This window comes from Mytilus trossulus, chromosome 13, assembly GCF_036588685.1.
Source record: "Mytilus trossulus isolate FHL-02 chromosome 13, PNRI_Mtr1.1.1.hap1, whole genome shotgun sequence".
In the NCBI taxonomy this organism is placed as follows: Eukaryota; Metazoa; Mollusca; class Bivalvia; order Mytilida; family Mytilidae; genus Mytilus; species Mytilus trossulus.
Genome location: NC_086385.1, coordinates 18,326,598 through 18,342,885, shown reverse-complemented (window position 1 = coordinate 18,342,885; position 16,288 = coordinate 18,326,598). Strand labels below are relative to the sequence as shown.

At 33.1% G+C, this 16,288-nt stretch overlaps 1 protein-coding gene across 1 annotated transcript in view; it reads left to right on the top strand.

Moving 5' to 3' along the window:
* Window positions 1–16,288, top strand: part of LOC134694149 (titin-like) — a 210,078-nt gene that overhangs the window by 167,385 nt on the left and 26,405 nt on the right. Inside the window, exons 138-161 of the mRNA XM_063555147.1 lie at window positions 527–832; window positions 1,151–1,450; window positions 1,909–2,214; window positions 2,406–2,711; window positions 3,007–3,309; window positions 3,620–3,925; window positions 4,304–4,606; window positions 6,025–6,324; window positions 6,762–7,067; window positions 7,454–7,759; window positions 7,943–8,248; window positions 8,685–8,990; window positions 9,324–9,629; window positions 10,067–10,369; window positions 10,790–11,095; window positions 11,584–11,886; window positions 12,142–12,444; window positions 12,701–13,006; window positions 13,171–13,476; window positions 13,753–14,052; window positions 14,349–14,654; window positions 14,954–15,065; window positions 15,431–15,603; window positions 15,904–16,194. Coding sequence (XP_063411217.1) covers window positions 527–832; window positions 1,151–1,450; window positions 1,909–2,214; window positions 2,406–2,711; window positions 3,007–3,309; window positions 3,620–3,925; window positions 4,304–4,606; window positions 6,025–6,324; window positions 6,762–7,067; window positions 7,454–7,759; window positions 7,943–8,248; window positions 8,685–8,990; window positions 9,324–9,629; window positions 10,067–10,369; window positions 10,790–11,095; window positions 11,584–11,886; window positions 12,142–12,444; window positions 12,701–13,006; window positions 13,171–13,476; window positions 13,753–14,052; window positions 14,349–14,654; window positions 14,954–15,065; window positions 15,431–15,603; window positions 15,904–16,194 — 6,969 coding nt within the window. The remainder of the gene's footprint in view (window positions 1–526; window positions 833–1,150; window positions 1,451–1,908; window positions 2,215–2,405; window positions 2,712–3,006; window positions 3,310–3,619; window positions 3,926–4,303; window positions 4,607–6,024; window positions 6,325–6,761; window positions 7,068–7,453; window positions 7,760–7,942; window positions 8,249–8,684; window positions 8,991–9,323; window positions 9,630–10,066; window positions 10,370–10,789; window positions 11,096–11,583; window positions 11,887–12,141; window positions 12,445–12,700; window positions 13,007–13,170; window positions 13,477–13,752; window positions 14,053–14,348; window positions 14,655–14,953; window positions 15,066–15,430; window positions 15,604–15,903; window positions 16,195–16,288) is intronic.

The window sequence follows — 16,288 nt, the reverse complement described above, 5'->3', positions numbered from 1 at the left end:
GTAATGGAACCGAAACAAACACTTTCAGCTAAGAGATGCTTCCAAAAAAATGTTGATTTGACAATCTGTTGATCTAACTAGCTTATTTAATGTTTATTGGTTGAAGTGTGTATTTAATCTAACTTTTAATTACTTAACTGTGTGAGTTTGAAGCAGCATTTAACTATATATATTAAAAATTTTCAGATTATATGAGGATTGATTACTTTGCTATCAACATGCAAAATGTTCTTCTATCTATAATATCCTGTCTGAAATTATGGATAGTTTTTTTCCAGTAAAAATATGATTCATTAACATTTTATATGACAGAAAAAAATAAAAAAAATAATAATGAATTATACCAAAACAATTAAAATCTTTTTATGGCTTTTAAAAAAAAATGCCATTTCTTTATTAAAGAACTGTGTCTTTATTTCATATGTGTGTTAGTTTTTATTAAACATTCTAATGTGCTGTTGTTATATTTTGAGTGTGTTGTTTAATTCTGCTAACATTGTTGCTATTTTTGCTGCTTGCCATTTAGCTGTGCCGTCTGCTCCTGAGGGACCACTTGTCATCAGTGATGTCACACATAAGAGCGTAGTGATCTCATGGCGACCACCTAAGAGTACTGGAGGACTTGAACTAACTGCTTACATCGTAGAAAGACGAGATGTCAAAAAGACATCCTGGGTTAAAGTAGATAAGATAAAGCCTAAGATCAGAACCTACTGTGTACAAAAGCTTGCTGAAGGAAATGAGTATTATTTCCGAGTGTTTGCAGAAAACAAGAAGGGATTGAGTGAACCTTTACAGTCTGCCGAGGCTGTTTTGATTTGCCGTGATGCAGGTGTTTGGCTTTTGTTTGCATTTTTATCTTTTTGTGTGGTTTAAACATTTAATTTTTAACAAGGTTCATTTTCATAGTAACTTTATTTATCTTTATCATCACTACAAGAAGTACTATTACATTGTTCTCTTATATGAATGTAGATTTATGAATACATTGCAGTTTTAAAATTAATTATTAGTTTAGATTAAAGAAATTAATAAAATGAAAATCTTGTTGTTTTATGATCATCAAATGAATTATTTTTAATTCAATAAATTACACAAAGAAACAATACACTAATGTGGCTTATTGTAACCATTCCAATGTTGCATTCAGGTCCACCTTCTGCACCTGTAGGACCAGTCCACTTCACTGTGGTAACAGCTGATTCTGTTACATTTGATTGGTCACCACCAAGAGAAGATGGAGGCAGTCCTGTGTCAGCTTACAGAATCTTATTATCTATGGACGACTCTGATTGGTCAGAAATTACCAAAGTGGATAAACATGTCAAAGAATACACAGCCACCAAACTTGTGGAAGGACACAGTTATGTGTTCCGTATCATTGCTGTCAACAATGTGGGAGAGAGCAAACCTTTGGAATCTGAATCTGTTACTCCAAAGAAACAATCAGGTTTGTGCTTCAATAAATATTGCTTGGTACAAATAATTCTCATTGTTTTTCAATAACAATTCATTTTCGAATACTTAACTGCAGTGAGACAATTTTTTTAAACATTATTGCTGATAATATTATGTTACATGTGATATTCTTCATGCTCCATTTATTTTCGATTACATTTTTTTCATTTTTTAACAGCAGGGCAACATTACCATAAAGGATTTATTAAACTGAAATGATGGCATTAACAAATAGTTAGTTAGTTAACCTTTAAAGTGAAATCCCATACAAAAATGTTTTGATAATTTCTTGGATTTCATAAAAAAAAAAAAGTAATGTTTCTTCATTTCATTTCACAATAAGTGGCATAAAAGCAAAACTTTTATTTTTTTTCTTCTATTTCACAAAAATATAATGTTTCATCTTTTCATTTTACAAAATATCTAATGCTTCATTTATATGTATTATAGGTAAACCATCTAAACCAGTTGGACCTATCAAAGTACTTGATATCCAGAGAGACTCAGCCACCATTGAATGGCAAGTACCAGTTAGTGATGGAGGTTCTCCACTCAAACATTACATCATTGAGATGAGAGAGGCCAAACGTAACACATGGAAGAGAGTCACTATAATTGAACCAAACATAACAAGTTACTGTCTTCAGAAATTGTCAGAAAATGTGGACTATTTCTTCAGAGTTCTTGCTGAGAACAAAATTGGTATCAGTGAACCATTGGAAATGGACCAACCAATCACAATCAAGAGTCCTTATGGTAAGATTTTATTAAGTTTTATTCTTTGTAACAAAAAGAAGAAACTGTTTTTTCTATACAAAAAATAAGAAATTGTTAACAAAAATATTCTTATAAATAAAGATTGAAAATTTTCTAAATAATAGGAAAAAATACCTACTTAAGAATGCTATAGGTTTGGTTACCAATGAAATATTTATCATAATTTTTAGAAAAACCATCAGCACCTGTGGGACCACTTGAAATCTCTAATGTCACACTGGATTCTGCTTCATTGTCATGGAAACCACCAAAGAATGATGGTGGAACCCCTCTAACAAAATACATCATAGAGGTCAGAGACACTCGTAGAGCACACTGGACAAAGGCGGGTGAAGTCAAGCCAGAGGTCACAACATTTACTGCTGGAAAACTTCTACTTAACAATGAATACATGTTCCAAGTGTCTGCTGTAAATGCTGAAGGTCAAAGTCCACCATTGACCTCAGATAAAACTGCTAAACCTACAAAGAAACTCAGTAAGTCTTTTAATAACTAAGTTATGAAGTCAATAAAAAATTGTTGTTATATTTTTGGCATATAAACATAACACAGTTTATATGAGTTCAACCTTTGAGATTTAGTGCTATTCTTTGTTTTTCTTTTGGACCTTTATTTTGTTATTTTACTATTCATCTACAGGATAATTCAATAAGAATTAAAGTTTGTTTCCAATAAATTCGTATTTTTTCTCTAATGTTTTCTCTTTGACAATTTTTGCTTAAAAAATTCAAGACATAAATGTAAGTTATTATGCAAATTTTATGTAAACAGGTCCCCCATCACCACCACAAAATGTCAAGGTCACAAAAGTCATCAAGAATACTGCCCACCTTGAGTGGTCTCCTCCTGTCAGTGATGGCGGCTCTAAGATCCGTCGTTACCAAGTCTGGAAGAGAGTAGAGATGACCGAAGAGTGGGTCAAGGTCACTAAATTAGAGCAGTACAAGACCAGTCATGTTATCACTGACCTTGAATATGAAGTGACCTATGTTTTTGGTGTGACAGCTGAGAATGATGTAGGAGTTAGTGAGAGATGTGATACTGACTCTTCTACCAAGATACAGAAACCATTAGGTAATAAAGCTCAAATGATTTAAAGAAATAAGAAAAGTTGAAATTGCATCAGTATTTTTAGAAATTAATTTATTTACCATCAAGAAAAAAAAGTGATTATAAAAATCAGTTGAAGTCCATTATATCAACACAATAATTTTGATTTAAATTAAACATGAAATGCAAGTAAAAAAAGATGACTTGAATCTCAAACTTTTAACAGCCAGTCAAATTCTAGCAAAAAGCAAAAAGTTGAATTGAATTTTGACATGCATTTGTTTTAAGAAGTTAAAGCCTGTCTTATAACCAGATAATTTTGTGAACATTACAGATGTACCATCAACACCAGTTGGTCCACTAGAAATATCAGACATTGACAAAACAAAAGCCAAATTGTCATGGCAACCCAGCGAGAAAGACGGTGGATCCCCCATTACTGGTTACATCATAGAGACACGTGAGGGATTAAGATCTACTTACACTGAGGCAGGAAAAACTAAACCCAATGTTACAAACTTTGAATTGACTGGACTAAAAGAAGGACAAGATTACTTTGTACAGGTCAAGGCAGTCAATGAAGTTGGACCATCTAAACCTTTAGATGCTGAAGCCTCCTTTACTGCCAAGAGTCCATACTGTAAGTTTTCAGGGTTTCATGCATTTCCTCCTTATTTTATCTTATTTTAAAATTGTTTTTATCATATAACTGTTCTTTTTTAAAATGCTAAATCATATACATTCTAATTTCATTCATTTATAACTGATTATTTTATAAGAAGTCAGGGATGAGTGTTGCTGTGTAGCATATCACATAGCCTTCCCTTTATTATTTGTAATTTAAAGTTCCAAAGCTTACAAGTTTTTGTTAAAAATGAAGATTAGATAATGCCTTCTAACAAGCACATTTAGATTTTTAAAGTCAAGAATTCAACAATTAGATTTTATAAACAGAAAAATAAGGCAACTGGCTGAACATGAAAAGATAAAAATAACTGATGACATTTTGTACTTGTAGCTGTACCATCCTCACCCAGAGATTTCAGTGTCAAAGATTCTACAGGAACAACCGTGACCTTGACATGGAAAGCACCAGAGTCTGATGGAGGATTACCAATCAAGATCTACTTCCTGGAGAGGAAGGAAAAGAAGTTTGGACCCTGGGTCAAGGAGAGAAAGATCAAAGCACAAACAACAGAGTTCACTGTTGAGGGACTACGTGAGGGTGTGGACTACTACTTCAGATTATCAGCAGAAAATGATGAGGGTTCAAGCAAACCTGTTGAACTTTCACAAGTCATTCAACTAACAAAACAACAAAGTAAGTTTTCATACTAGTTTAGTTTTTGATTTGAAGGAAATAAGATATTTTGATAAAAAAAAATTATTCGATGAAATTTTTATATATAATCTGAGTAAAAATAATAAATGGTAGTTAATAATAAATATTATTTATTACATTGGTTGCACTGAATTACATTGATTTCCAAGTTAGATAAAAACCGATAATTTCACATGTGAAATAAACGTGGTTATTTCACTCTCTGACGTCATACAACAATAGGCGTTGTCAAGAAGTCGATAACGTCGAAACAAAACATGCGTAGAGTAAAAACATATAGTTCCTTACATTTTGTACATTAATTTCATAAAAAAAAGCAATTTGACAATGTAATAAAAAGTATAACTAATCGCCGTATTTGAATATAAAAAATAAGACAACTTGTGACCGAACACCGCTATGGATTAAACTCGTTAAATCCATGCGTCGTTCGGTCACGCGTTGTATTATTTTTTGATATTCAAATACGGCGATTAGTTATACTATAAGTATTATTACAAAATCCTAATTAATTTTCAAATATGTGAAACAACTTAACTGTAAAGTCTTTTAAACATCATGGAAATTCTTCTAGATTTTAAGATACTTATAGATTATTACATGGCATTTTCCATATGGCCCTGGTATCAGCCCTAGACTCCTATATCAAGCCAGAGGGCTTGATATGGGTCATGGGCTGATACCATGGACCATATGAAAAATGACATGTAATAATCTATTTATCACATATTTTTAAGCAAGAGAATTCAAATAGCTTTAATACCAAATAATGTTTGATATTTTTTCAAAAATCAAAAAGATATTTAACGAAAAAAAAATTTAAAAAATGTAATACTGTTAGTTAAAAAAGTTCGTATCACAGTAGGTAAACAACGTTTTGTGAAAAGTTTCAGAAATATTTAACAATAGATATATTAATTCTAAGAATTGCAAATATTAAACAACTTTAAAGTGTTACATTACAAATGTTAATAAATGCTTAAGAAGAATCTTATAATATAGCCTACTCATTCCAGTGTGGCTTTATATATTTTCTAAATTCTTGATGACGTCAAAATTTTAAGAACACTTTTGTGTTTTTCTCTGTTGATTTCTACTTTTTTCTTCTACAGCAGATGCGTAACTTTCTCAATTTCTTTTCATTGTGTTCAACTTGTTTACAAATAGTCTTTGATTGACAGGTTACGGGAAGTTAAACTCGGGGGCTTGGTATGGATTTCGAGGGGTGATATCTATATCAGCCCAAGGGCTGATAACCAACCTCGACTTCCGGCTATTATTGGCCATGCAAAAACGTACATATCAGTACAAAATGTGTGATAAATATATATATCTAATGCCTCAATGTTAGGTATAACTTTGAGATCCTACAAGTGTTATCATTTTATTTTTAATAGTTGTGCCAGACATGCCAGTTGGACCAATCAAGTTCACCCACATTGTTGAAACTGGTCTCACATTAGAGTGGTCACCACCAAGAAACAATGGAGGAGCTCCCATCACTGGATACAGACTTGAACTGACCATTGACAGCAAGATCTGGACAGAGGTCACTATTTGTGATGGTCAAACTACTAAGACTAAAGTCAGTAATTTGACAGCAGAGCAAACTTATAGATTCAGAGTTGTAGCCATTAACAAGGTTGGAGAAAGTAAACCACTTGAATCAGCAGAAGTTACTCCAACTAAACCTAAAGGTTTGTAGCTTTCTGTCTTCTTTGGCATTCATGTTATAATGTTCCCTTCAAAATTGCATAATCACGCAGAAAATATGAATCCTTCATCAATTGAACTTTTTGTCAATAAAATATATTTTCAAATTTTATTATTTTTGAACTATCAAGCAATAAATCATGGTAAGCATAATAAGGGTAGGAATATTTTGCTGGTTTTTTTTTCTCCTGCAATTGGGTGTCTTAATATACAGATACAGCCCTACAGATATGGCTATGCTGTATCTGTTTACTATTCAGACTCAGCTGGAAACAGGATTAAAAGCTCGTCAAGGCTCGCATTACACCTGTTTCTTAGGCTCGTACAAATAGAGCTGATATTTAAAGACACTAAACAGTTATTTTCTTTGTTAGAATTTTTTCCTTAGCTTTAAACTTAAGTATTTTATATTTTTTTTCAGGTCCTCCTGGTCCACCAACACATCCTTTGATTGGAAAAATATTGTCACGTGACTCTGTAGAGTTGTCATGGCAACCCCCACAGGAAGATGGCGGTTCACCAATCACTGAGTATCTTGTGGAGAAGAGAGATGTACAGAGATCTATGTGGTCTAGAGTAGAGAAGACAGATGGCACCACTTTGAAACTTCTTGTGAAAAATCTGGACGATGGAAAAGAATTTTTCTTCCGAGTGTTTGCTATTAACAAACATGGACAGAGTGATGCTCTAGAAATGCCTAAACCAATTATGATGAAGAGTCCATTTGGTAAGAAGCAAATTTTATATATATCTTTTTCAGAAAAAGATTTTTGTATTGTAAACTCTTTTTTTTTGTTGTATTTTTAGGATTAACAATTGTTAACTTGAAGAAAACATGGGTACACAAGTATATAAACAATGAATTCAAAAAATACTTCTTTTGTTGTTTTGTTTTAGATCATTCAGTTCAGTTCCAATAGGTTTTCCTTGCATACATAAATCAGTTATAAATATGAATAAATACAGCGACCCAACAACCAGAAAAAAAAAATCACAGAAAATGTAAATTTGATATATGTCAAGTTGAAGTCTTCAATAAAAAAATAAGTATGTGGCATGAAATCCCCAAATCTTGCATGCATGAAGATATTACACAATATATTATTTTAATAGATAAGCCATCAGCACCAGAAGGACCTTTGAAGTTCTCCAACCTGACAGAAAACTCAGTAGAACTGACATGGAAACCTTCCAAATCTGATGGAGGAACTCCGATCACCAACTACACCATAGAGATCAGAGAATCCCGACGTTCAATGTGGGGAAAGCATGGTACTGTAGAGGCAACAACTACCAAATTCACTGCTAAGAAACTAGTGGTGGAGAATGAATATCTCTTCAGAATCAAAGCTATCAATGCTGAGGGAGAAAGTCCACCATTAAATGGAGACGAATCTGTCACTCCAAAACAGAAACTTGGTAAGAATCATTATTAAAATATGTAAAACTTGTTTTGTATTGACATTAACTGAGTTTCATTAATTATGTGCAATATTCCAATGAAAATCTTTATTTAAGCATCATAATCTACATGTATTATAAAAGTAAATAGAAACTAGATTTTAGATACATTTGCATTAATCTGTCAACATTGTTTTATAGATCGTCCTGGTCCACCCAAAGACCTTAAAGTCAGCAAAATTGATGAAAATGAAATCACCATTGAATGGAGACCACCCAGTAAAGATGGTGGATCCAGAGTTAAGAAATATCAAATTTACATCAAATCAGAATCTACTGAGGACAAATGGATAAATATTGCAACTGTTGATTCATTCAAAACTTACTTTACAATTCTTAAACTAGAACCTAAGAATAGATATTACATTGGTGTGACTGCTGTAAATGAAGTCGGTGAAGGTGAAATGGCTGAGACTGACAAAACATACTCACCAAAACAACCAATCAGTAAGTTGGTTTATGATCAGATGACTTTTTTGCATTCTAATTTTAGTATAATTGTTTTTGAGATGTATGTTGGATGTGTTCATTCACATTTTTACATCCCACTTTGATAGTGGGTCTTTGTATATTTTCCAGTTTGTCCATCCATTTTTCTGCTCTGTATCATGTTAACATTTTGATATTAGAAAGTTAACCCTTAAGCTGTGATTACATGCACTAAATACTCAGTATGCATGTTCATAATGATGAAAATTAAAAAAAAAATGTATGGCAAATAAATGTTTTACTCAAGTTTTGATGTTCCCTGAACATGGAATTGTGATTCTTTAGCAAGGAATACTGTCCAATACGCAATTCTTGTTTTACCTTCTTTAGATAGAAGCTGTTATTTCTTTTCACTTACTTTTCGATTTTATAATTTGATTTGTAACTATTTTAGAACCACCTTCACCTCCTATTGGACCATTAGAGTTCAAGGACATCCAAAGGTCATCTGTTACAGTATCTTGGAAACCAAGTGAAGATGATGGTGGCTCCCCAGTCACACACTATCTTGTGGAGAAGAGGGAGAAAACTAAGAGCACCTGGAGCTACCTAGAGAAGATTAAATCTACTACAACTAGGTACACCATGACACACCTGATAGAAAAGACAGAATACTTTGTTCGTGTGAAATCAGAAAACAAAGCTGGTTTATCTGAACCATTGGAAGGACAGGAACCAGTTATTCCAAAGAATCCATTCAGTAAGTTGTCACTTTAAACATTTAGTTATATTTTGTCAAAGGGAAGCAACTGATTATTGTCAAACTCTTAGATTTACTTCAAATAAAGAAATCTGTAAGGGTTAACTGTTTTTTGTAGCTGAGTAGTTAAAATGAATAAAGATCAACAAAGATTGGAAATCAAGTAGATAACATGTTTCAGGAAAAACATACTATAAAAAAAGCTGACTGAGATAATTATCAACCTGTGTTCAAATAAGGGATGTTAGCAGTTTAAAAGCAAGATTTTCATTCTTTTCAATTTAAATTTCAGTGAAGTTGTTGATAATTAAGTTCTAATCTTTTTCCTTGTAGATCCACCAGATGCTCCTGAAGGACCACTTAAAGTATCTAATGTCACTGCCAGATCTGCTGAACTCTGCTGGAAAGCACCAAAGAGTGACGGCGGTAAACCTATCAAACGTTATGTTGTAGAACAACGTGACCTAAAGAGAAACAACTGGTACCAAGTGGACACAGTACGTCCTACAGTACATACACTGACCCTTGATAAGTTAAACGAGGGCAATGATTACATGTTCAGAGTTGTAGCTGAGAATGATGAAGGAAGAAGTCAGCCATTGGAGACGACAGAACCTGTAACACCAAGAAGAGCTCCAGGTAATGATTATCTCCCCTTGTAGAAAATTAGATAGGGATCAAAAATTTTGGGAAATAGATATATAAAAAAAAATTGGGAAATATCAAAGAAGCTAATATTAGTATTTTTTCTCACAAAATATCTTCAACTCTTTACATAAAAATTTCTTTCAAGTACAAATTGCAATTAATTCTATTCCTTTTTTCTGGTTTTTGTTTATGAGTATTAAAATCACTGAGCATAATAATTTCATGTTCTGATTTATTATTTGGAATAACGTTTACAATTGTTTCAAATATATTCCCTTTATCTTTTATGATCTTTAAAGACTATGAATCAATTTTTGGCTAAATGAACTCCTTACATTACATATGAAGGCTGGAAGGTAATGTAAAAGTCATTTATTTATTTACATTTAAACCTGCAGATGTAATGACACATTATATTTTACTTACAGTAAAACCAGGCAGTCCAGGTAAAATAAAATCTAGCAATGTTACTCCAGACTCTGTGACTTTGACTTGGAGTGCACCCAATGATGATGGTGGTTCCCCTGTCAAGAAATACATCATAGAGGCCAAGGATGGAAGAACAGGAGAATGGGCAGTAGTAGCTGAAGTACCATCCAAACTCAGCCAGAAAACTATACAAGATTTAGAGGAAGGTGTTGATTACATGTTCCGTATCAGTGCTGTTAATGACATTGGACAAGGTCGTCCTACCAACCTAGACAAATCAATTAGACCAATGAGACCTTTAGGTTTGTATAGAATTAAATTATTTGGCAACATTTATATGTTTTTATCTATTAATGAAGGGTTTTTTTCGGTTTAAAGCATTCAACTTTCTTTTGATGAAAATATCAGACATGCTGCAATTAGAAAAGATGAATAAATGCTTCACAAGAAAAAAATTATATGGGAGTGAAACAGCAACTTTAAAACTCAAGAACACCATAAGGCCTTCACCAAAAGATGATTGTCCATGTAATATGTTAATCTTCAACTTGCAACAAAATCTGCCATCAAAACCAAATTCTTTAAAGGGCATAAAACCTTAAGATAACAACTGACAAGATCGTGTCTTCTTAACACCCAAAAATTATATTATCTGCAAATCTAAATGTTCCTCATATTTTTATTTTAATTCAATGGTAAGAAATGTTTTATTTATATTTTAGAAACACCAGATGCTCCTAAAGGACCACTTAAAGCCTATGATATCAAGAAAGATTCCATATCATTGTCATGGCAACCACCTGAATATGATGGTGGTAGTCCATTAACAGGATACATCATAGAAAAGTTTGACAACAAAGTGGGAGGTTGGATGAGAGCTACACGACTGACACCTGATGTCACAGATTACACCGTGACTGGACTCACACGAGGACGGGAATACAACTTTAGAGTTTACGCTGAGAACATACTTGGAGCCAGTGAACCAATAGAACTACCAGAATCAGTAATTGCTAAGAGTGATATAGGTAAGAGAGAATGATAGATACATTTCAGCTAAGATTTTAAGTTAATTGTACAATTCGGAAAAAAAACATTGTAAGCCCAGTAGCTGATATTAAGAAGAAGATGTGGTATGATTGCCAATGAGACAACCAATGACAGAGAAATTAACAACTAGTTAAGTTCAAACAGCTGTTAAAGATATACTTCAGATTATCAAAAACAATGTAGCCATTTGCAGTTATGGAACAAACTTATGTGAGTGTGTGAAAATTTACCCCTCCCATTTAGATTTACCTGACCAATAAGACCAGTTTCAATATAATTAATAAAAAAAAATATAAAAACTGATGCTTGATCCAAATAGATAAAGAAAATGATATTAGATCTGCATTCAACTTCATTTTAGGTAAAGATACAATATATAAAATATGTTTATTTTAAATATAATACTAATACATATTCGGTAAATAATTGTGTTTAAAGTATTAACTACTGAATTTTCACTTTGAAGATGTACCATCAATACCAAGGGCCCTTGAGGTTACAGAGGTCACTGAAGACAGTGTGACCTTAGAGTGGTCTCCACCTGAATTTAATGGTGGCGCTCCAATCATTGGTTATCCAATTGAAAGGAAGGAACCAGGCAAATCTCAATGGATCAGAGTAACCAGGGTAGAACCTGATGTCACATGGCATACTATCAAAAATCTACTGGAAGGTAGAGGGTACATCTTCCGTGTTTATGCAGAGAATGCTGAAGGATTGAGTGAACCTGCTGTCATTGACAAAGCAGCTGTTCCAGAAAGACCACTTGGTATGTACATGTAGTCATCTATTTCAAAATTATTTTGTTTTAAATTAGCAGATAAAATAAACTTTTTAAGGCAAATTGTGACTCATAAATGACCCAGGTTGAACGAAAAAGATATTTTATACCCCATTTCTGTATTCAATTAAACATTTTTGGCACAAAAAGTCACCAATCTTGCTGAAAATCAGCTGAGATGAAGAACCTAATAGCAGAATTTGCAGTCAATTGTAAATAATATGACTGTTTCATATTTTAAAGAACGTCCATCACCACCTGAGAAATTAGAAACTATGGCTATTGAAAAAGACTCCATCACAATCCGCTGGAAGAAACCAAAATCTGATGGTGGTGCTATTGTCAATGGTTACATCATTGAACAGAAAGATGACAAGTTTGGTGACTTTACTAAGGTCAAGGATGTTGGAAGTACAGTACATATATACAAAGCCAAACATCTGTTAACAGATAATGAATACATGTTCAGAGTCAAGGCCAAGAACTCTGTTGGTGTAGGAGAACCTGCTGAAATCAAGGCTATCATACAACCAAAGAAAGTCATTTGTAAGTTTAATAAATTAATGCTTTAAGCTGTAATGAAAAAAATCAATTGGATGAAATGTAGCAAAGGAATATAAAGGATTTTTCTGTACATGCAATTATCATATAATCCAATAATTAAATACTATGAACTAACCAATTATCAAAGGATCTGTGCTTTTATTGTTGTTTTACATCTTGCTTGAGTATTTTAAAGGATGAACTTGAAAAGCCTACATTTTCTGTTATCATACTAGTACCATTTCATTTTATTTTGTAGCTAAACCATCTAAACCAAAAGGACCACTTGGAGTATCAGATATAACAGAAGATCATGTTAAATTATCATGGCAACCACCAGAACAAGATGGTGGTTCCAATCTAACAGCTTACATTGTTGAAAAAAGTGAAGCTCAACTTCCAAGATGGCTGAGAGTTGCTAGACTAGCACCAGATACACTGTCTGCAGATGTTGACAACCTGATAGAGAAGAAAGATTACTATTTCCGTGTCATGGCTGAAAATGAGGCTGGAATTGGACCTGCTTTGGAAAATGACCAAGCAATTGCTCCAAAGAGTAAATATGGTACGTTTTGAAATTTTCAAACTTTTTATTTTTTTCCATTACGGTAAATTTTTCCATATCAGTCATCATAATTATTACAAAAACAAAAGTTGGAGTTCATGGAATAATTTCCAAGACTTCACTATATTGATGATTTACATGTAACATTTTATTTGGATTTTTAGGCCCACCAGGTCAACCCAAAGGTCCATTGAAGGTTAAACCACTTACCAAGGACAGTGTGACCTTGGACTGGAAGCCTCCTACCACTGATGGTGGATCACCTGTCACATCCTATTCTATAGAGAAACGTGAAGGTACCAGACACACCTGGTTCCATGTTGCAAACACTAGAGGAACTGCTACAGACTATACAGTGACTGGTTTAACAGAGAATAAAGACTATGCTTTCAGAGTGTATGCTGAAAATCGTTATGGAAGAAGTCAACCATTAGAGTCGGACCTAATGGTTGCTCCCAAGAAAGTAATGGGTATGTATTCAAACATTTAACTCTAAAATCACTTCAACTTTGTTTATAATTATTAAATGGTGTAAATAGCTGTAATCTTATTTTCTGATTAAAGATATAAAATTTTAGAATCTTTTACTTTTGTTAGCAGATTAAAATGGGAGACATTGTTTTACAAGATATGTTTTCAAGTGAATACATTTGGAATGCTTTTTCATTAAAAACAAGAATTTCTTAATTATGATTGTTTTGACTTATATTATTACCCATTGAATTGACTGAACATTTTATTTACAGAGCTACCATCACCTCCAACCTCATTAAGAGTGAAGGATGTAACTAAGGACTCTTTGACCTTAACCTGGGAAGCCCCAGATTCTGGAAAGAAAGGACTTACTGGTTACACGATAGAGAAACGTACACCTGACAGTGAACACTGGGAACGTGTTACTCGTGTTCCTCCTCTTGTCAAGAGTCATCACATAAGTGATCTACCAGAAGGAGGCACATTCTTTTTCCGTGTGTTTGCTGAAAATTCAACTGGAGTTAGTAGTCCAGCTGAATTAAAGAAACCAGTAGAACTCAAAGGAAGAAAAGGTACACTTAAACAGTGATGATTTAAATGTATTATTACATTCAGAATATTCAGTGATTTAGTAGGATTGCATTTCTCTAAGATAATTATCCCCTCACTTTAGTATTGCAATTAAGATTATGAATAAAATAAGGTGATATTAAAATGAATTGTAGATTAAAAGATGTGAAATTATAAATTATGTTAAAGTTTACGAAGGAAACAAAAGAATACTGGGCGATGTAGAATTTAATGGTTATTAAAATATGTTTATGAGATGTTCTTTCTTAATTTGTCATATAATTGTGTGTATTTTCAGATCGTCCAGGAGCACCACCCAGTGCACCAGAAATAACAGCACTTGGACCCAAATTTGTGGAGTTGTCGTGGCAACCACCAGAACATGATGGAGGTTCACCAATCATTGGTTATATGTTAGAACGTCAAGATATAGCCGGAAGAACATGGATGCCAATTAACAAAGTACCAATATCAGACACAAAGTATAAGATTAGTAACTTATATGAAGATATACCATATCGTATCAGAGTCAGAGCTGTGAATGATGAAGGTGCCAGCGAACCATCTCCCGAAACTGAACAGTTTTACTGCAGGGAACAGAAAGGTACAGTTAACAAGTGTTTAAATTATCAAAAATACTTAATAGTTATATCCCATTTTATGTGGTATCATTTCTGACTTTTAAGTCGATAGCTGTAACAAAAATAGATTTATACAGTAGTTTCCTTTGAAAGTCTTAATTGGTTTGGAAGAAAAAGAATAGTTTTATATTAAAATTTCATATTCTTATGTGTAAGTGGCTTAAAAAGTGAACGTTTGTGTCATATAACGTTAATTAGTAAGTTAATTTTACTACTTAACTGAACAGGGATTGTCATAATGTTTTAACTTTTACAATTTTAGTGATGGAAGCTCCTCAATTCTCCAAGAAGATTGAAGATCTGTCCGCAGTAGATGGAAAAGAGGCCAAATTTACCTGTGAAGTCACTGGTCTACCTATACCTAATGTTTCCTGGTTAGTACATTGAAAACCACCTCTCATTAAATGCTTGCTCATAAAATAATGGCACATGTTAGCCTAAGTACTTTGCTCATCCCAGAGTAGAATAAGCATTACATGAATGACAGATTTTGGTATAATTTCTTAGATTTAATTATTGGAAAGATAAACAGATATTTGAATACTGTGCTGTATATGGTAAAATGATAATTTAAATTTGAACACTGTCATTTAACAGTTTATGTATGTATTTACCACTGATATAAAGGATCATCTATGTACATTTTTTGTTGAATTTATGTTGTTGGTCTGCTGATTGAGTGATCTTGAGCACATAACCTTCTTTTATTGAAATGTATTTTTTATCTAATTACCAATAGGTACAGGAATTACCGCGAGGTATTTACTGGTAGACATTACACCATCAAGAGTGAGAACGGTGTCCACACACTGACCATCAAAGATGTGGAGGAAGGTGGCGATTCTACCATCGAATGTGTGGCAAAGAACCGCATGGGATCAGCCACAACCAAGGCCAGGATGGAAGTTCTAGGTACATATATTAACAGGGTCGTTTTTCTGTTTCAAAAGAAAAATCATGTCATCTGTTTAAATTTTAGTTAAAGAGTAGAGAATTTTTTAATCAGAATTAACTTTATAACTTCATTCTTTTAATGTTTTTTTTACTATGTCTTTTAATCTATAGAAAGAAATTCTTAGCAATAGATATCTTTTCTTTTCTTATATTTGCTTAAGTCTATTTCGCAAATTAATAGAAAGGAATTTATATGGAAAAGAGTGAGTGGTGTTAAGAAAGGAATGTCATACTTAACAAAAATGTTTTTGTTTTTAGTACATCCAAAGATTGTTGAAATACCACCTAGATACCTTGACGGACTATACATCTGTAAAGGGGACACAATCCAGGTCAGAAATCAGTATCGTGGCAAACCAGAGCCAAATGTCACATGGTCTGTGGAAGGAGAAGTTATTGAGCGTAAACGTCGTGTTGACATTAAAGTTACACCTAAACACTCCACTCTGACTATAAATGATTCAGAAAGACCAGATAGTGGAACCTACAAAATACATGTGGAAAACAAACTTGGAAGTGACTCTCTTAGTATACCAATCAAGGTTATTGGTAAGTTTTTAAAAACTAATAAGATATACATTTTCATTGAACTAGTACACTTTTTTTTTTAAGGGCCAGCTGACGACCACCTCCAGGTGTGGGA